This window comes from Amblyomma maculatum, chromosome 10, assembly GCF_055883805.1.
Source record: "Amblyomma maculatum isolate TAMU_Amacu chromosome 10, ASM5588380v1, whole genome shotgun sequence".
Classification (NCBI taxonomy): Eukaryota; Metazoa; Arthropoda; class Arachnida; order Ixodida; family Ixodidae; genus Amblyomma; species Amblyomma maculatum.
The window spans coordinates 136861253-136882326 of NC_139353.1; the positions used below are offsets into that span (position 1 = coordinate 136861253).

The 21074-nt window shown below is 45.4% G+C and overlaps 1 protein-coding gene across 1 annotated transcript in view; it reads right to left on the minus strand.

The window, feature by feature from the left end:
* LOC146177523 (saccharopine dehydrogenase-like oxidoreductase) overlaps window positions 1-21074 on the minus strand; it is a 76530-nt gene that overhangs the window by 34358 nt on the left and 21098 nt on the right. The window contains exons 2-3 of the mRNA XM_084580494.1: window positions 13664-13770; window positions 2747-2827 (exon numbers count right to left, since the gene is read on the minus strand). Coding sequence (XP_084436620.1) covers window positions 2747-2827; window positions 13664-13770 — 188 coding nt within the window. The remainder of the gene's footprint in view (window positions 1-2746; window positions 2828-13663; window positions 13771-21074) is intronic.

Genomic DNA, 21074 nt, shown 5'->3' on the forward strand with positions numbered 1-21074 from the left:
ACAGTTTTTTTGTCAGTGCTTGACTCCCTATTTAGCCTTGTTCATTTTCCTGTTATAGATTGTCTTTTTGGTTTTGGCGTTGCTCCTTCAAAGACTTCTGAACAAAACCATTTCTCTTTTGTTCCTTCTATACTTTGGTCTTGTGCGTCTCGGATTCAATGCTGCTGCATGTTTTCTTCTTGTGAGTGGGTTGTGTTGTGTTGTGTTGAGGTTTTTGGCACATAAGCAACTAAGGCTATCATGCACCAAGAACAAGGTGGTTTGTTTACACTTTCTGAAAAGGACTAATCTATTTTTTTTTTCAAGTTTTTATAGCTTGTTAAGGAGCATTGCTTCTTTTAAGAATTAAAAAATGTGAGAAATATCGAGTGCATCGTCTCCTAAAAGCAGACTGGGATGGAAAGGGACCTGTTCATTGTAAAACACTGCAAAATATATATTTTTTTAATTTCTCTAGTTTAGTACATGACAGCAAAATGCGATTTATTGTTAGTTCACATCTACACCTTTTGCATAGAAGTTTGTGTTGGATGGAGCCATGTGTTAGGTACGTGTGTCCGATGCACAGGCGACATAGAATGACTTCAACAAAGCGTTTCGAATGGCTGCACAATGTCCATTTTTCGACGACTGGTTTGACATAGTGTAATTTATTGTTTGTTTCATTGTTCTTGAAGCCTGCCATTTTTCTCAGTTTTTCCTTAATAAGTTTCATGAAATCTCTATGTGGTATGTTTATGCGTTTTATTTCACCGTTACGGGTTGCTGCAGCACATGTGTCAGCTCTCTCGTTGCCGCGGATTCCAACATGGCTTGGCACCCAGCAAAATTTTATTGACTGCCCTTTTGTTTCTGAATTTACTACATTGTGTATTATGTCTCCAATTAAAGGTTCCATAGCATTTCTTTGATGCAGTGCTGTGGTACTCAAGGAATCTGTATAAATGATGCTTTTTCCAATGCTTTTCTTTAACACTTCTTCTACAGCCATGAAAATGGCATGGCATTCAGCTGTGAAAATCAATGAACACTTGGGTAACTGTACTATTTTCTCCCATTTCTCTTGTGATTTTTCCAAATTGGTCCTTGAAAGTATTAAACGTGTCTAAATTTGGATTAATGAAACTGAGAAAAGTCACCAACTTTTTTTTGTTTGTTGCATGCAGCATTTTCATGAAGACTGAAATTGACATTAGGCACTAAACCAAAATTAGAAATATAATGTAGGTGAAATAGACAAGTTCAAAGCAAGCCAAATTGGAGTCATCCACCTTCTGAAGAGTACCTCCTCCCCTCAATACCTTTGTCTGCCCAAGTATTGTTGCCCTAGGGGAATGACTGTTTTTGCCTTAGCTGTCAGCAAAGGCACTCCACAATCTGCCGGGTGGAGGTGACAAGCGTGCATGGCTGATCCCTTGTGTTTTGTTTGTACAGAGCTTCTGAGCATGCATTATTACAGTGCCACTTGGTGTGACACTGCACTTGGTGGTGTGACACTGCACTTGGTGGTGTGACACTGCACTTGGTGGTGTGACACTGCACTTGGTGGTGTGACACTACACTTGGTGGTGTGACACTGCACTTGGTGGTGTGACACTACACTTGGTGGTGTGACACTACACTTGGTGGTGTGACACTACACTTGGTGGTGTGACACTACACTTGGTGGTGTGACACTACACTTCGTGTGACACTACACTTGGTGGTGTGACACTACACTTCGTGTGACACTACACTTGGTGGTGTGACACTACACTTCGTGTGACACTACACTTGGTGGTGTGACACTACACTTCGTGTGACACTACACTTGGTGGTGTGACACTACACTTCGTGTGACACTACAGTTGGTGTAACACTACACTTCGTGTGACACTACAGTTGGTGTGACACTACAAATGCAAATGCTATGAAAACTACTGAGTTTAATCACGAATGAGAAGTGCATCACGTAAAGTCAAATAGCTATGTTCACCATTCACTGATCTAGCACATATTTCTCTCATTTCACTGTTCCAAAGCTTTTCTGAAATTGCACCAAATTTCAAGTTAGCCAGCATTAATTCTTAGACTCATGCAGTGAGTTTGCTATATCAAGGTGAACCGGCGTAACACCTTCCTTACATACAGTTCGTAAATGCAAACGCTTCAATGAAAGAACAATGGGGAATGGGTAACTTCATATCATCAAGGAGCAAGTAAACTCCAGGTTAAACGGTTTATGCAACTTTAATGTAAACTACAGTCTCTTTTGCAGATACAGCCATCAGTGGTCTAGCAAACTATACGTCTAATATTTATCCCAGTCAAAACAATGTTCCCCATCTATCCATTTGTTTTTGCTGTAAGGCACATGCCAGAAAGGCATAACGCAGAATGCAGCCCTATACTAATACCAGTAATCTGGCCTATCAGCACAGTGAACTTACCCAGCAACTTGTCGGGTCCACACAAGTTTATGAAATGGTAACAAAGGAAAACAAGCACAAAAGATATCGAAATGATCCCGTGCCACAAATGGCCACCTAGAAGCTTAAGCTCCTGCTTTCAATAAAAGCATCAAAATGTGTGTTGCTTGAAGATGAGTATTTGAGGACCTGTTTTGCCTGAAAGTCACAAACACTCATGAATACATGCTGGTTGCTAACAAACGATGAATTTATCCCCTCCAATATTGGGCTGGCCTATGCGCAGTCAATGGCGAAGCAATGAAATCAGGAAAGAAAAGGAACAAAGTGCCATTTACCTGGGGTTCTCCACTGACATCAATGTGATGGGTGCCACTCTCAACGCATGCCTTAACCACCTGGCGTCCGTAGAAGCGGTACTGGAACAGGGAAAAAAAAATAAAATTCACAGTCAATGTGATTCATGCAACCGAGTATGCATTAGCATTACTGTTCCCCCTGGATGGAGCGGCTACTGCCACTAATGGCTTCGGACCGTGCGAGTGGGAGGTGTGATCCAGTCCGTCAATCACCGAATGACCTCTCTCCACTCTCTCCTCCGCTTGACTCTCATTAGCCAACCAGTCACCTCCCTCATCTTCCTTCTCCCTTCACCCCCTTTCCTGAATGTGGAGAGGGTTGCCCATTTTAAGCCCTCTAAAACGAGGTTTTACATGCTGCCACTAATGCTGAACCCATTTTCATGCTCTTAACATACAGCTGAGCAGGCAAACACAACAAAGGGCAAACAATGGAAATGTAGAAAAAGAAATACAATGTAGCAGCTATAATGCCTACCGCAAACAAAAATGTCCCTCAGTGAGACAAAGCGCTATGAGGTACTCAATAATGAACTGAATAAATTTATTAAATTCATAAACCAGCATGACGGTAGGAACAGAGAGAAGGAACAGGCGCAAGGGTCAACTGCTGACTAATGCATAGAATTATTATTATGATGGCAACCCAATTAAAGCCCACAATTTATAACTGGTTACAGTCCAAGCCTGAAAAAGGAAAAAGCAATGCCAGTCATTGTGTCGGTTGGTATGCTGGCAGTACTATGGCTTCCAAGTTAACACCACAGTGCGCACACTCCACTTGTTGGTCTATATGCTACAACAGGGGCAGCAAAACTGCAACTCGTAATTCTCTTGCATCTGAAGCCCTATCCCACCTCACATTTCTGCCTCTAAAGATAGCATAATTTATGCTCTTTTCATCTACTTCATGGTTTGATCCACCTGCCACTGTGAGGCAGTCTTCTTCACATGGTGAAGTCAGAACAATGGGTGACCCTTTACAAAAAATCACCTAACTGAGCTGCTCCAAACTAAACCCAATTCATTTAATTGAGATAAACTTCATGAAGCCTGCTCCTGAATACTGCAGCACGTTGCAGAGGCATAATGAGAAATTGTCACATGAGTGGCACTCAATGTAAGAATCAGCTCTGTTGAGCGAAATAAAAAAATTTGCCACCTTTTCTCCCACAAAGCAGGCAAATGACAGCTGATGATCGCCGCTATCTGCAGGTACAAGAAAATGCTGTATTTATACCCACTCTGTGCAACAGGCTGAAGCAGTAACAAGGGTCCCTGCAATGATTTGGTTTGGTTTGTGGGGTTTAACATCCCAAAGCGGCTCAAGCAATGAGACACGTAGTGGATGACTCCGGAAATTTTGACCACCTGGGGTTCTTTAACATGCACTGACGGTCCCTGCAATGAGTTGGAATCCAAACACTAACATCAACTAAGAAAGGCATTAAATGATTCTGGCGTTCAGGAATCTTTATTTCAATCTCTTTTTTTTTTTCGAACATTTTTCAAAATTTCAAAATAGTTTCAAAGAAAAGAGACATTACCAAGAGAAGAGCCTGAACCTGATACATATGATGAATATGTTCTGGTAATATAGCAATTATTGTAACTACCTCCCATTCCACTCTCATGTGTGCACCTGACTTAGCCTTGGCACTGATAAATAGCACCACTCTTGTCCACAGCAGCATGTGCAAAAAAGCCTGTAAAAGCACAACTGCAAATAAAGAAGTTTTCTTTGGTTGCTTTGCAAACAACGCTCTTATAACTAAATTAAGTGAATGAAAAACTCAAGTAATGCAAACACCTCAAACAAATTCCTAATGTTCAAAAGATCTCTGGCACAAAATAAACTGGACTATATATATAGTACTGAGCAACGTGCACAAAACACAAATTCAACACCGAATGAAAACAGCTAGCCTGTTTACTGAGTCGTGCATGCAATAATGTACCAGCTACACAACACATGCATATATGCACCACTTGGGGGCATGCGTGCTTCCACTGAGGCAAGTAAGGACTTGAGCAGGGCATCAATGACTGATGATGCCGGGTGACGCAGGCAGCTCCAAAAATATACCACGCTCGCTGCTCTCCTTGCACCCTCAGAGTGCAGCTGCACTTAAAGTAGAAGCCAGTCAGGCATACACCATTAGGCATGCTCCGTCACTGGTGACGTATGAAGCTGCATCCCATCAATGCCTTCGTGGAAAGCAAATGCACCCTATTTGTCCAAACAGTATCCGCATCAAGCTTTCCTTCCTGTGTTTGTGGGCACGCCTCCCCAGATGACAGCAAGCCCTCTGTAGTCCTGTTTGCAGTCGTAACAAGAAAGTATTCCGACTACTCCAACACTAAGGAGAGATACTGCAAATAATATGGGGAAGCACAACCATTGCGTCACAATTTATAGAAGCTTCTTGGCTCTTCACACATACACTGGCTCTGCACAGAAGTGCTTGTGGATCGAGATACTGCAAACTCTGTTCTATGCAGAGAAGTGTGCGGATTAGTGTCGACTGTGGAGACAATGCAGCGGTGCAGCAAGTTTGGTTTTGTCAATTTCATCCATAGCTTGCTCGAGTGAACTGTGAGCGCCACAGTCTGTCCTGTAATTTCTCTATGACAGTCCATGTGGGAAAGACAGTCGGAGAAAAAAATCAAAACTTGAGGGAGGAAAGGACAGCTGAAGTTCATATCAAGAGCATTATACAACAGCGTTATAACTAGATGTCATTAATTTTCAAAGTGCTATGCCTCCATTTGGTTGAGCTCTGCGCTTGAAAAATTTAAATTTTGCACTTCTCGGCGACCCATTCATTGACCCAGCTCTTTCCAGTAATGAAATAAAGAAAATGTTACATCGATTTTTATAATGTACTCATTTATAACACTATGAAGCGTAATAGTTGTGGATACAGGTCTGATCCTGGGAACCTTATACGTGGTGAAAAATCCTCGCAACCTTTCGGTGCCAATTATTACCCAATTGGGAGAAATGCTTCTAATTCATTTTTGAGAGCAGCAATACTAAGATTACACAGGATAAATTTCAACCACAAATATGATTATTATGTAATTCTTGTTGGGACTTTAGGTATCCAATATATCACTTAAGTGCTTTCAGAGACTCGATTAAAGTTTTTTGGACATATTACTGTAATACAAAAGCACCGGCTATGCACGCAGTTTGATGCTTTTTGAAATGAGCATACTTTCAAGCAAGCAAATGCAAGAACGGGAAATTTGCAGATATATACTAGGGCTACTCAAAAATCCATCCATTCGAAAAACTTTTCCGCAGGTAGTCTGTGAGTCAGACTACAAATTTTTGTACTCGCAACATTTCAGATTTCAGCCCATAATTGTTTTGTACATAATTGTGCGCATTGTCCATGTGTCCTGTGAATGGTGATGTGATCTCCAACAGTGCCGCCTCATGCAAACGGGAGGGGCAATTACGTGCTACAGCACATTTTGAAGCCAGCTGTTAAGGGCAGTCATTACATGACAAGAGCCATCACACATAACCAGCTCATGCAACCTGCTCATGCGTTGGCAACGTCAATTAGAGGAAACGCCGAGTGGACAGGACTTTAGCTTCTTCATTTTTTTTCTTTTAAGTCCCACGACGGTGGACAAAACTTTCTGCACACAGGATCTGATCACACCCCTCATGAGCCAGAAAGGCTTTTGCCTTAAAATGCCCCAGCCACGTACCGAATTTCGGATGTTCAGAACTCTCTCCAGTGCAAGTGTTAATATGAAAGCGCGAGCCGTGACCGCAACCTCGAACACTATGCGTTGCTCACCGCCAATCGTTAGCTCTGCTATCGCTACTCCGCTACTCGCATTCGGGAGGCACCAGGTTCAATCCCTGGTGCCGCTGGGCACCCACTGGTTTTCAATGGGTACAAGCTTTCCCCTGGCCTGGTGCTCGGCTCTTCGGGGTGAAATGCTTGGGAAAGGGGTCATAGCTCCTAAATCGTTGCGACAATGGGAAAGTGCAGTTTGAGGCATCACGTGTGCGGTGCGAACTTTGGAGACTCCACGATTGCTAGTGAGGCTCAAGGGAGCAGTTTGCGGCAGCGCGCGGCCCACACATTGAAGGCTCTGCGATCACTAGTCGCACTCAACGCACAGAAGCAGTTCCCGTGGCACATGGCCCGCACTTCGGAGATTCCGCGATCGTTAGCCACGCTGTACTGTACACAAAGAGCACTTTGCATTTGCCGGCGGCCCGCACATCGGGGACTCTACAATCGCTAGTTGCGCTCTGCATAAAAAGAGCCGTTTGCGGCCGCACCCGGCCCGCGCGCACTTCAGAGGTTCCGCACTCGATGCACAGGAAGCAGTTTGAGGTGTCACGTGTACAGTGTGAACTTTGGAGACTCCACAATTGCTAGTGAGGCTGTGTATAAGCGAGCAGTTTGCAGCAGCACGTGGTCCACACATAGGAAACTTCACTAACCCTAGCTGCGCTCTATGCATAGGGAGCAGTTTGGTGCAGCGCACAGTGTGTGTACAGGGTGCAGTATGCGATGGTGCTTGGTTGGCATATCACCGGCGGAGAGCTATACTAAGCGCGAATGCATGTGCTGAGCCGCCACACACGCGATCATAAACACTTTTACCGTAAACAGACACATATGTACATGAGAATAATGCCTCATCATTCTGCACAAATGTTTTCTTTGGATGATACATTGTTTCATCGTGCCACGGAGATTCAACATATATGTTTAGGTGCAAAGTCTGTCGCTGGGTAGCGTGAATAGTCATGGCTAATGGTAATGTTAGCCATACCAGAAGTGATGTCACAACAAAACAGAAATGAAGTCGAATAAATCGGGACATGATGGTACGACAACACGTCATTCAAAGCGCCCCACAAACGAGCCTAGCTAGGCTGTCTAGACGTCCGCTAATTATTTCCTTGAGTAATGGTTGTTTCTCCACGCCACAAGTTCTAAGAAAATTATCAGTAAAATAAAACATCTACCATTACCGGAAGGAACATACGATAATTAAACAGTTCAGAGAAATAAACAAAGCAACCTATTCACCTCTGCTAACCTGCCTCAGCCTTCAGCTTCGTTTCAACCGCGTATTTATATTAATATATACCGAGGTTCGCAGACATCTGCATTTGCTAGTCTCATGTATATGATGACGGAGATCAGTTGTTCATTCAAGTCGCACTGCATCGAATGGTGACTTAGAAATAGCAAAGAGGCTCTACGAGTAGCGTGGGAAGCAAAGGACATGAAGAGCACAGCGCAACTAAATACGATGCAAAATTCCAGATGCATTATTTTCGCAATAAAAAAAGACATCTATAAAATGAATTGCACGAAAATTAGATGAGGTTTATGCTTCCTAAACCTAGACAGGCGATACAAAAATGTAGTTTTGTTTTAGCTAGGCCTAGACATGGGCAGATATGGTCTTGAAGCAATTTCCTAGACTATGGAGTCGATGCCGCAAGCGAGAATATGTGATATCTGACGTCAAAGGCCAATTGGTGGTGTGCCATAGGTGGTACCATGGTGAAGAAATACATGCACAGTCAGGCCAGGTTGACCTTGGCTAATATATCGCGTAATCAAGATTTCGCTTCAAAGCTAGAAAGGGGCCACCAGTGCGATACTCAGCCAGATCCCTGAGCTTTACACAATGCGAATGAACACTGGCATCAGCGCCATGGTGTCAGATGATGGCTCCAGACATGCCGCACGTTTCAAAAGATGACTTGCTCCAAAATGCGAGCTGCTACTCGTCACCTCCCTATGAAACACCAACGCATACATTTAAATGAGCTTGAATATACCTTCACCGTTTGCGATTTGGGAGCAACTAGGCGTGCTTAGTCTACGTTCATAAAATTGTCTCAACGCATCCGTCCAGTGATGCCAGCCCAATACCTAATGCAAACCCGGCTATTCAAAACCTTTGAACTGAAATCCGAACCCTCAAAGAAAAATGTGACGATTCCGAAAACCGACTTTGGCGAAATAACCTACTGTTCTTCGGGCTGCTCGATATGGCAGACGAAACGTGGGAACAGTCTGAAACAGCCATAGTTTCTTTCTGCTCAGATAAATTAAGTGTATCAATTGACCCTGCTGACATTGAGAGAGCGCATTGCTTAGGCCGTTTTGAGCAAGGGAAACAACGGCCTATAGTAGTCAAATTGTCTCGTTTTAAAGACAAATGCAAAATACTTTCTGCTGGCCCTAAACTCAAAGACAAACCTTTTTTGGTCTGTGAAGATTTTTCAGCGCGTTTGCGCACAGCCCAAAAGAAACTTCATGCGTACGGCAAAGAAAGTGGCCTAAAATACAAGGTATGCTATGATAAGTTAATCATGGGCGACAAGCAGTTCATCTACAATGCTGATACCGAAACGGTGGTAGAACACGAGCCATAGCGGTCACTATTCACTTCAATGCTTCCCTCCCCCTGTCAACCACTTGTGCCTCCGACACGCTCACATGTCTGTCAAAGTAAGGCTTTCGTTTTAGCAAATGTTCATAGCTATCTTCCAAAAAGAGAGGCAGTGCAAGCTTTTCTTGATGATAACGGCACTGATATCGCTATATTTACAGAATCCTGGCTCTCAAGTTGTGTTCTAAATGAGGAATTACTTGATAACAATCTGCTGTTTACAATCTGCAGACTTGATAGGGCTTTGAGCAAGAGTGGTGGTGTTTAAGCTTTTATTAAAACTGGTATCAATTCTTCTCTTCTTGTTATCCATACCAGTCATGAAATTCTTTGTGTCAAACTAACTCTTTCCACAATCACATGCATAAATATTGCATGTTATCATCCTCCTGACTGTGACAGTTCTTTTATTAGTGATATTTATTCCGTTCTGCTCGATCTTAATGCTCAATTTCCTCGCGCCACTTACATCCTCTGCGGAGACCAATTTTCCTGACATCGACTGGGAAAACTTGTGCACAGCTTCTCGTCAGTCGAAAGATTTCCTTGACGTTGTCCTGACTTTCAACTTGAGCCAAAGAGAAATTTTCTACAAGTGGCAGTAACACTCTTGATTTAGTCTTTACGTCCAACTCAGATCTCATCCAATCCCTATCATGCATTGACTGTTGAAAGATGATCAAATTTCCCTCCAGAACGATCTAAAGCTAATTGAAAACTGGTGCACATTGTGGTTGATGAAGCTTAATACTAAGAAGTGCAGCTATATGCAAATTTCAAGGAAGCGCTCGAACTTGACTTACCCTTACTGTTTGTTTTCTGAAGAGTTATTGCACGTAGAATCTTATCATTACCTTGGCATCACTATTAATAGCAAACTCACTTGGGCAGACCATATCACAAAAATCATGGCCGACGCTTCACATACACTTGGTTTTATTAGGCGATCACTTTCCACTTCCCCTCCTAACATACGAAAATTTGCATATGAAACATTTGTTCACAGTAAGCTTGAATATGCATCCGCACTTTGTGGTCCCCATCAGTCCTACCTAATGAACATGCTTGAATCCATCCAGAACCGTGCATCCTGCTTCATTTCGTCAATTTATGATTTTCATGCCAGCATAAGCTCAATCAAATCATCACTTGACCTCATTTCTTTAATTCTCAGACTAAAGTTGCGCACCTGTGTTTATTTCATAAGTTATATTTCAATTTCTCCTGTCTTCGTGGTTCCCTCTTAACTCCTCCCATTCATACATGACGCCGTCGGTTTAATTCCAATAGCGTCCAAAGACTTCATGGTTCCACTAACGCTTTTAATAAGTCTTTCTTACCGACCGCAATTGAAGAATGAAGCCTACTGCCCGAACCAATCACTAATGAGACTCACATGACTAGGTTTAGAACAATGTTGGTAAATTACCTACTGGACTGACATGTTGTTTTTGCTTCAATTCATGTTCATGTAATATTTTCTTATACTGACCTTTTCTGTTACCCACTGTGTTCTCACCCTGCTGCCCAGACCTCTCGCCAACGAATGTGATGCTCTTGGTACTAAGGCAATGTTTATATCCCTTGTTCATGACTAGCGCGTTCTTTACTTCTGTTTATGTTTTGTGTTATGTTGTTGTATTTATATTGACCTTTGCTCTGTACCTATCTTTGCTTATGCTCCACCCTTATGCAATACCCTAACAGGGGCCCGTAAGAGCTAAATAAAGGTTGGAATACATGGAGCACTTTTGCCGCGTCAAGCCAGCTTGTTACGCCCGGCGGCGCCACTCGCTGCCTGGCATGGAAAAAAATGCGCGCCGCCGCTGATCTGGCACTGCCAGATATTTGACGCGCGGGCGGCGTGGCGTCCTCTTCAACCGGAAGCTACTGCTGACGAGAGCCAATAGGAGCGCGGAAAGCTGGAATTTCCGGTTTGAGCGGCTGCTGTCAACATGGCCGCCATGGCTGACAAGGTGTGCCGCAGTTTGGCAGCAGAAATGTGATTATCGTAAAAATAAGCGCCTAATCAAGCATGGAATGTCGTTTTTTTGTGAGTATATGACCTACTCTCAGATCGTATTGTATTTGTTTTCTCCCTGAAGCGAAATTTGTACATAAAAAAAAAAAAGAACCATGCCGCTGGTATTCGAGCGGGCATTCTGAGGTATCTTCCTTCCTTCGAGCGAGCCAAATCCTTGTGCGACCTGTGTACGCTTTCTAGTCGAGTCATCCGCAGCGGCGCTCGCGCCACTTCATCGTTCCATGTATCTCGAGTTTTTGACGCACGAAAATTGTGGGGAAAAAAAAAACGCCGCATGTATTTCAGCCTTGTGCTCCAGTGGAGGGAACTCTTGGCATACCGCACAGGACACAGGTGCCTTCCAAGGTTCGCAAAAGGCGCGCGCGCATTATGAGGTATGCCAGTGCACGTTATAAAGGTCAAGAGTGTGTTGCATAATTAGAAGCGAGCAGCGACTTCTGAAGATTCAAATGGCCCTCGAACGAGGACACAGAAACAGAATGATTTTTACAGCACAAAGATACACTTCTCCCATGCCAAACCTGAAGGTCATTTGGTGCCGAACATTTGACCACCAAGCGGCGCAGCAGATTTGTGTCCGTGATGTCATATCAAGTGACTCGCCGCGCCTCCCTGCTGAAGGCGCTAAGCACACAGCCTTCGCCGCTTGCCCGCCTCGCGGTTGAGCAGCAGATTGATTGATAACGACTTATTGTTCCACCAGATAAAGAGGCCCACTACTATTCGCACACAGCACGCAAACCTAGGGGACGGGGGCCAGGACCTCCGTCATTAGAAGCAGAAGTGTATCCGTGATGTCACACCACGTGACTCACTGCCCCTTCCAGCTGCAGGTGCGAATTAGTTGGTTCACAGGAAAGGAAAGGCGCAGTATCTGTCGCACTTCTTTCGTGGACACCTGAACCGCACAGTAGGGGAGAGGAGAAAGGCAGGAGTGAAAGCGAAAAGAGGGTAAGATGTGCCGTAGTGGAGGGCTACGAAGCAATTTCGATCATCTAGGGATCTTAAATGTGCACTGACATCGCACAGCGATGTCAAAGATCATCAGGTAGGAGAAATTACTCAGTTACCCCTCTAGATGTGCTGAGCCGGCGGCGCTTGCTCGCCTCGTGGTACCATGGATGTGCAATAAAGTTTAACCAAGCACAACAAATAACAATGCTTAATCAAATACTTCCTAACCCCAACCCCACCCAAAAGCACTGGGAGGCGACCCTGCTCGGCTGATCTGACCTACAGGCGCCCAAAGGCCTTGGTCGAGCGCGGCCGGGCGGTGGCCGACGCCACTGGGGTCCCGTATTAGGGACCCCACCTAGTGCTTGTGAAAACCAGCCCCTTAAGGGTTGGTCCAATTATCCCCGTGCAAAATCATTGGAGGAACATATCTGCCCGCTAAATGCTCTGCCTTATTTTGTCCGTCCATCTGCACCGCGATGAAATCGCTATCTCCATCAAAAAGCAGCCGCCGTGTCTGGGATTCGATCTCGCATCCTTGGGCACAATAGTCGAGCGCCCTGGCCACTGTGGCCCCACGACGGGGCTACTTTTGAAAAAGGCTGTACATATGTCGTTGCCTCGAATTTCTATCGCAAACTGACCTCCAATTCAATTAGTAGATGGATGCTAAGTGGAGAGAGAAATGATATCACATCACACTGAACGCTACACAAACGACGAACGCATCACAGTTACGATTTTCGCGTTACAACCGCAGCAATGCAGGCGCTGGGTTTCCTGCGACACGAGGCCTTTACTCTGTCACCTAAAATATTGAATAAAATAGGCACGTTGCAGCAACAATGCCACCCAAGCGATTGCTACAGCAACAGGTGCTCCAACTCTAGAAAAAAATTACGACACTGCCTATGTGCCGCGAAGCACATAAGTTGTCCACAAGTTTTGACAGACTAGAAGTCATGGTACGCACAACCTCTGTACACATATCGTTTGGTTTGTACTTAATAGTTATGATCAATGCACAATACATTTGTTACATACAGCACAAAGCGGTGCTCACGGCACTTTTCCACTTTTTGCATCATGGTTTCAACGAAGGCTGTGACGTCAAATGGATTCAGAGCACGGGAGGTTACGTGAAGCAAACATAACGCCTTTGTCACTCACTCTTCTTAAAAAGGCTTTTAGCCTCTCCGTTTCGTGCGGAAATAAAGTTATTCATTTAAAAAAACTATGTTACGAATAAATGCGCTTGATTTATAAAACGGCGTTCCATGCTCCATCCCTGTTTTCCATTTTTTCTTTTTTAAACAAAAAAGGCGGGACCCGTGTTTTCTTTTTTTTTTCCCCCAAGATTTCAAAGCATGTCGAGCTTGTGCATTTATATAGCCATCAGAGACTGCCGATAGACATTGGCTACAAATGTCAAACTCCATACTGACCGGTCCGACAGTGTTGAGCACAAGACGAGTCTGCTTCGCCATGGCCAGCAGGGAGTCCTCGTCCGCCACGTCGGCCACAATCACTGGCACTTTGTCCAAGGCATCCTCTGCACAACACACACTGCCACATCAGCAAATATTTGGTGCAGAGAACATGCACAAGTGAAAATGCAAGGCACGTACACAACTAGTTCTCATCAGTTGTCAAAAGGACACTTTTGCAAAAAAAACATTGATTTCAAAGAAGATTTAGAATTTCTCTCTGATATATACGCAGAGAAGCACCCTCCAAGTGCGCCCTGTTTCTGCCAAAAAGACACACGAAGACCATGACGGCCAGCACCTGGCGTGGGCGAAAGCTTTGGTCCGCAATTATGGTTCCAAACCCGGCGCTTATTATGTGGATGCCTCCTGCCCACATCATGAGGGATTACCGGTACACGGCCGCAGTCCACGAGGTGAAAACAGACAACGGTATTTAACAGTCTCAGGGCCTGCAACATAACTCATGCGCAGGATGTCGTCATACATTGGCTGCTTCCGATTCGAAATATATTATTTCTGACTCACGAGGGGCCTGTCAGAATGTCGAACAGGGCTGGACCCCTTATGCAGCCTATTGAATCCATCAAAATAGCTCCTGCATTGGGGACCCCGCTTACAGATATTAATATTTGGACTCCTGCTGGCCAGCGGCTGGCTGGGAGCAAGGCTGCTGACGCTGCTGCCCGCGCACGCTCTGTCCCCGGAAAGTTCCCTCCTCCCCTTCCGACTAGGATGCTGATCCTAATCCAACGCTCTGTCCCCGGAAAGTTCCCTCCTCCCCTTCCGACTAGGATGCTGATCCTAATCCAAAGATATCATCATCATCATCATCAGCCTGATTATACCCACTGCAGGGCGAAGGCCTCTCCCATATTTCTCCACTTAACCCGGTTCTGTGCTAGCTGCATTCACTTGACCCCTGCGAACTTCTTAATCTCATCCGCCCACCTAACTTTCTGCCAAAGATATCAACTACTAGCAATTTGGCTACAGCCTTTCCCCCGCCTACGTAAAAGGCCTTAAGGCGGATGAGGTCTTAATCCACCTCTATACCAACACATTGCTGTGCCCGGCAGCTCTAAAACATTTTGACCCTGCTTTCTTTAGCCGTTGCTCGTACTGTGGGGCGATGTCCTGGGACATCTACCACATGGCATGGGGATGCCCCTCCAATCCCGCTATCCTCCCTCACCCTAACCCAACCAGAAAGGAATGGCAAGCAACTCTGTTTGGCTGCTCTGACCAGAGCACATAATGGGCCTAAGTCAGGTGAGCCCGGGCGGAAGCAAACGACACTGGAGTCCCGAACTAGGGACCTTCAGCTAGTGCTTGTGCGGGCTGGCCCCCTCAGGATCAGCTTATCCATAACCCTGTATTTGTATCTGTCGATAAATGTTCTCCAACGCCACCATCTTAACCACTGATGCACTGCGGCTTTCCCAAGCAGATTTGTGCTTGCAGTGGCCGCAGCAATGCAACTGCTACCTGATGCCGATTCGTGGGCTTCCTTTCCGGACAAGTGGAAATGGGCGACACCTTGTTTTAAACATATATCTGTCTCCTGCTTTCCAATACATCTTTCCAGAAGCTAATAATAATGTTAGTTAATTACTGTGCCATAATTCACTAACGTCATAGAAGGAAAACTACTGAAGATTACGCCACATACCCTCAACAGCAGTAATTCAGTACCATCCTAAAAGGACAGTGAGCCTTCATTTATTTAATCACATTAGAAACACGATAGACATCAAATATTCGTTGCATTTCTTCATGAATGATGCGTAAGACATTATTATGCATTTGTCACCACGTGGTTTTCGACTACCAATGCTAAATCAGCCGCGTTTCTGACGTCAAAGTGAACTCTGGGCCACGTGACAGAATAAAAAACCCACAGTATAAAAATTGCTTACTAACTCGTGATTCTTATTCTTTAGGTAGGCTGCTATTAGTGTTGTAGTGAATTAAAACGCTGAAGGAACGTTTATATTGTTACAAAGAAGAAGATTGGCAGTGGCACGAGAGGAGCCCTCGCGCTAGGCCAGTGATTAAATCATCCTTCACCCTGTCACCATGTTGTCACCCCATCCTCGCCTTAGAGCATGGACGCCATCCTTACGCCAGGACCATCGACCGAGAGCCTTGGGATAGCACCGCGCAGCTTCGCCCCAGCCCTTCCTGCCCAAACCCGGCCAACTACCGGCCCCCAGCCCGAATCTGAAGACAAGGCGCACACATGAACTGACCATAGACCAGACCAGAGCAAATGCCCGACAGACCCGAAGAATCGAAAGACAAGAACACGCAACCCCCGCCCCACCCAGCCACCCAACGCGACCTCGAGCCATCGGTCCCATGGATGCTTTGGTGGCGGCTGAAGAGCTCTAGGGGAGGCGAATCACCCAAGCACGTGCTCGTCATCGTGGTGGCAAGCGCATCATTCTCTTCTATCTTTTCTTGAACACCTTCACCACCACGTCACCATCGACTTCAACGAAACGATCGGGACGATCACTCGGTGACCCCGGGAAGTGTTGCGTAGAAGAAGATCGGCAGTGGCACGAGAGGAGCCCTTGCGCTAGGCCAGCGATTAAATCATCCTTCACTCTGTCACCGTGTTGTGCCGTTGTCTGGCTTGTCGCAACGTAACAATATATCGCAGTTTTTTCATTCCTCACATTACCTAGACTCTGATGTCATTGCCACCGTTCGGCTGTTTAAACCAAAAATGAAACAAATAAAAATAGTATTCGATTATAAAATATTTAGCGGTTGTAGGCAAACAGGACGATGTGATGCGTGTGCAGCAATGGCTTACGCATCATAATAAAATATGAAACCAGCAATAAAATGTTGGCTGTTTACACTCTTTAAAATAGCCATTGAGGGTATTAAGTGACAGGCTCCCGCCTGCGGCTTGTAACCTCTAATATCTTAATTTGTGCCTTTATTAGCCCACACATGCTCATAATATACAGCTTAAGCTACCACCTTATGTGTGTGGAAGATCGCCCGACATAAAGGCCGTACGAATGTGCCAGCGTGGCCTATAGCGGTAACGTGTGTGACTTGCGATCCAAAGGTCCCGGATGTCTCGGCTCCCATATCAAACTCTCATCTCAAGAGAGCTGCCCAAGTTGGCAGCTCATGATATCTCGGCCACGTCACGTAGTCTCGTGACATCGCACAACCCGCCGACCACTGTCCAGCCACATGACCTATACTAGAAACTACCACCCGCCAAAGGTCGTCATTTTTCGCTCACAATGCCAACGTATATTATTTGTGCAGAATGGGACCTTTAAGGCTGTCGCATTAATATATTCAGGAACAAACTCTCAGCAGCGGCAGATGTAATTTACTCCAGACATTTTTCTAATTACACAGATAATTAACGACACCTTAGTAATTAACTTGTTTATTAGCACAGGCTTGTTGTTAATACAGGGTGTCTAGCAAACCACTGTTTTCAAAATCACCGACTTTTTCATGTTTTCCCTGATTATTTGAGGTCAAATTCCCTGAAGTGTGAAAAGATTCAAAAACGTAGCTGCTGATCATAACGAGCATAGACAAATAATTCCCAACAAAAAGCTATTTATTAGTGTTAATGGCAGGTAAAAAGTTTACTGAAAATTAAGGGCGCACTGATGCCAGCCTCAGCAGAGCTCCTTGATACTACCAGTTGTGAAATTTCCTATAGACAAGCGTCATGTTTGTAAACAAAGGTGGCGCTGCGATCGGCAGCGACATGGGGTGTAGGCAAAAGCGCGGCGTGCCTACACTACGCAAAGCGACGCTGTCTTCGAAACCAGTTCGCGCGTGCGAATATATGGACACGTAAGCTTCGCTTATACGTATAAATAGCTTGGTTTATGCCTGGAGAGTATTTCCGCACATTATCAGCCGATTACAGCTAGAATTACTTGGCGAAGAGCGCTGCATTGGCTTCCTTCTCCGTGGCCTCAACAGCGCGCGGCTGCGGTACGTAGGCGACGGCCGTGAGTGATTAAGTTAAATAAAAACGAGAAAGCGCAATGTATAAGAAAGACTAATAGTTAACCCTGTTCAACTCCCAGGCCTATTCCTAGCGCATGCAAGGAGGACGACAATATGAATGACTGGAAGTGTGTTTTTCATATGACGAATCTATTGACTGCCTTTCTGTTGCTTCAAGCACTCACTTTAAAGAACAATATTATCGGCAGCTATATATAGTAAACTAGAAATCACATTTCTAGCTCACTTTACCGGCAACTTAAGTCATAGAATTTCGTATCTAAAAAGAAGAACTCAATCTTTTAGATCTTTTTAACGTGTTGGCAAAGTGCACTGCCAACTTGTTTTCGCCTGCCCGACAAAAAAGACGTTGACGTCTATCTAATCTTACAGATGTAGCAAGGTCATTCACAGGTTATTATGTACATGAATGCCAGTACGAAAGCTCTAATTTTGTTCTCTTTGCTCTATAGGAGAGACGCATGAGTGCAGATGAAACGTTCTCCACGATCACTTGCAGCGAAATTTGCGTGATCTGCTGAGCTTTTTTTAATATAAATGGAATTTTTTTTATTCAAATGCGCATCATCTTATTCTGCTTATTTTGCATCCCTCATAGTCGATTCCTCTTTGGGACATTGAACTCCATGTACCGTATATACTTAATTATCCTGCTCGATCAGAGCTAGATTGTACGTGGACATTTAATTCGTTCGTCAGGATCTTATAATGACCTCCAAAAATGAAATTTAGAAATGAGAAATAATGCTGCGGGACTGCCCGGATCATAACAATGTTTACTATAGAACCGGTGATGAAGAGACTGGTTGAAACTCGTGAAAGTACAAACAGAGAAAAGCTATACTTTACAGGTCCGGGCCTGTTATAGCCAGCAATATCGTACTGGAGTGACCGCGCTCAAAGTAATTGCAATTACCTTCACAGCAGCGTTTGTGTCCTTTCTGTGTGAACATATGCACGGGCAGCACTGCAAGTGAATAGAACTCACAGTGCAGCTTCCCTGCGGGATCATACGCACACGGAATATATCGCGTCTGAACTTCTTACAACTTAATAGCATATCAAAATGGGCACGAGCTGCAGGCGTTTGTTCTTGCGCTATTCGTCGTGCCGCCAAAAAGCAATCATGATAATTAAGGGTTGCAAACGAACTGATCTAGTTTCGGTGAAGAACTGCAACGCATATATTTGTTAGCCGCGAAAGCAATCCGTCACCGAAGAGTCTACTTATCGCGCTCAATGCCGCTGCCCATCTCATCTTTATTCTACCGGAAGAAACATGTTAAAACAAGTGCCATTTTGCTTTTCGTGCCTCGTGGCGCAATCAACCGCACCACAGCTCGTAGAAATATTGGGAATTATGCCCGAAAACACAGCAATCGCCGCGCATCCGATGCAGACGGCCCGCGCTTTTGCCTACACCACGAAAGTCACTGCTGTCGCCAGCGCCACCGCATCTCCGCTGACGTCACGGGCTGACGCTTGTCTATAGGCTTCCATGTATCAAAAAACAGCGGTTTTGATTGGTCAAAATTTCGGTGTATATAGGGTGCCTCGCATCGAGGCACCCTAGGTGATGCGAGGCACCCTAGGTCACGGCCAGTCTCAAGGGAAAGTGCGCTTCTCTTAGCGCGCTCTCATTGGAAACCAGCTGTGCCTACGTGTATAATAGTGGCGGCGCCCGCGGCCATTAAAGGAAACTGCATCTAAGTTGCAATTTTTCAGATTTTTGATAAATTTGCAATCAGCTGGAAAATAGAATTAGTTGAAGACTTGCAGTAGCGAAAATTCTTAAAAATTTGACATGCCCACATCATGCGGAAAATATACGAAGACTTTTCGCGCGCCCGCTTTCCGAAGGCCGTTTATGGTCTCCGATTAGCTCTCACGCGGCGCGCTTTTAAGCGCCGTTCTGCGTCTCCCATTGGCTGGCGTTATTGGCGCGTCATTTTATTTTTCTTGCTGTTTTGCATTTGCCGCCGTGGTCGCCGCTTCGTGCGCGTCTCCGTTTGCGCTCGTGTTGCTCGGTGCACATCTTTTAGCAGAGTTTTTCCTTGCGATCTAGATGCCGGAGAACAGTAGATTGTAACACCGCGCACACAACGAGCTTTTTTGGAAGCTATAAGAAACGGGCGTGGAACAAAAGCCAGAAGACTCCGACCACGAGCGTGCCGTCAGGCCCTGAGTTATAGCCGGCGCCAGACTTGTTAGATGTGCAGAGAACATCAATCACGCTGCCAGATGACACCGCGGGTTCAAATTACAGCGCGAATTGCATCCCGAATCACGGTACGCTGAGTTGACGCCGCCGCCGCGTACTACTCTGGGGCGGAAGTCCGTTCTGTCGGGAAAGTCCGCAATCCAACGCGAGTTTCACCTCGACGTCAGCGCGGAATGCGATGCCGGTACAGAGTTCGTGATTGTGGACATGAAAGTGTTAAAGTAATTTTATCGCGCACACGAAGCGCGGAACCTGCGGCGAGATCGCGATGACGTGAACGATCAACCGCTGGAGCGTCACAACGGACATCAGCTGTAGATCATCGCCGACCGCTTTCGCGCTGGCCACTGCTGGCTCGATTATTCCTGCTTTTGTCGCGTACTACTCTCACGCCGCACTTCCGCATATTTTATTGAGTACCCAACTCATGTGCGTCTCAATTGGTTCTTCTATTGTGGCAACTCAGCAAATGCGCAGGCGTCAAAGTAATATATCGCGCCTCGCCGTGCGGCGCGGCCGCGGTGGGGCCGCGCGCTCCGCAAGAAGTAAATAAATAAATAAAAATCTGCATGAGCAACAACATACTTGCAGCAACTACGGCGCCAAAATTCGAACTGCCTACTCTGCCGTGCTATTGTGAACACTGGTCAGTCAGTACAAAATTCCAAACGTGCACGCAGCTGCCCACGCGCAGAGAATGCGTAAGCACGAGAAATATTGAGGTAGGGCCACCCAAAATCTGGGAGGCACCAATGAGCCGGTCATAGTCAAATTAGGTTGGACACCAATTTAGACTAAACTATGACGAAATGAAATTTCAGGAGTCCAGGAGGTCATATTTTTGTGGATTACCCACACAAAATTGGAAGGTCCCCAGGTTAGAAGGCAATTTTGGTCAAATTCAGACTAGGCAAAATTTTAGGTGTCCAAGGAGGCCAATTTGCATGGTGTGACATGAGCCTGCTTGCACATTAATAAGTACAAGTTGCCAATGGCTGTCCCCCTCGAACCGACCGCCAAAGAAAAATAGCGTCCTTGACTGAAGTGCCACAATAGCACCCACGCGGTCCGAATCGGCCGCCGTTGTCATGGCAACACAATATCAGCGTTTCACCGAGCTTC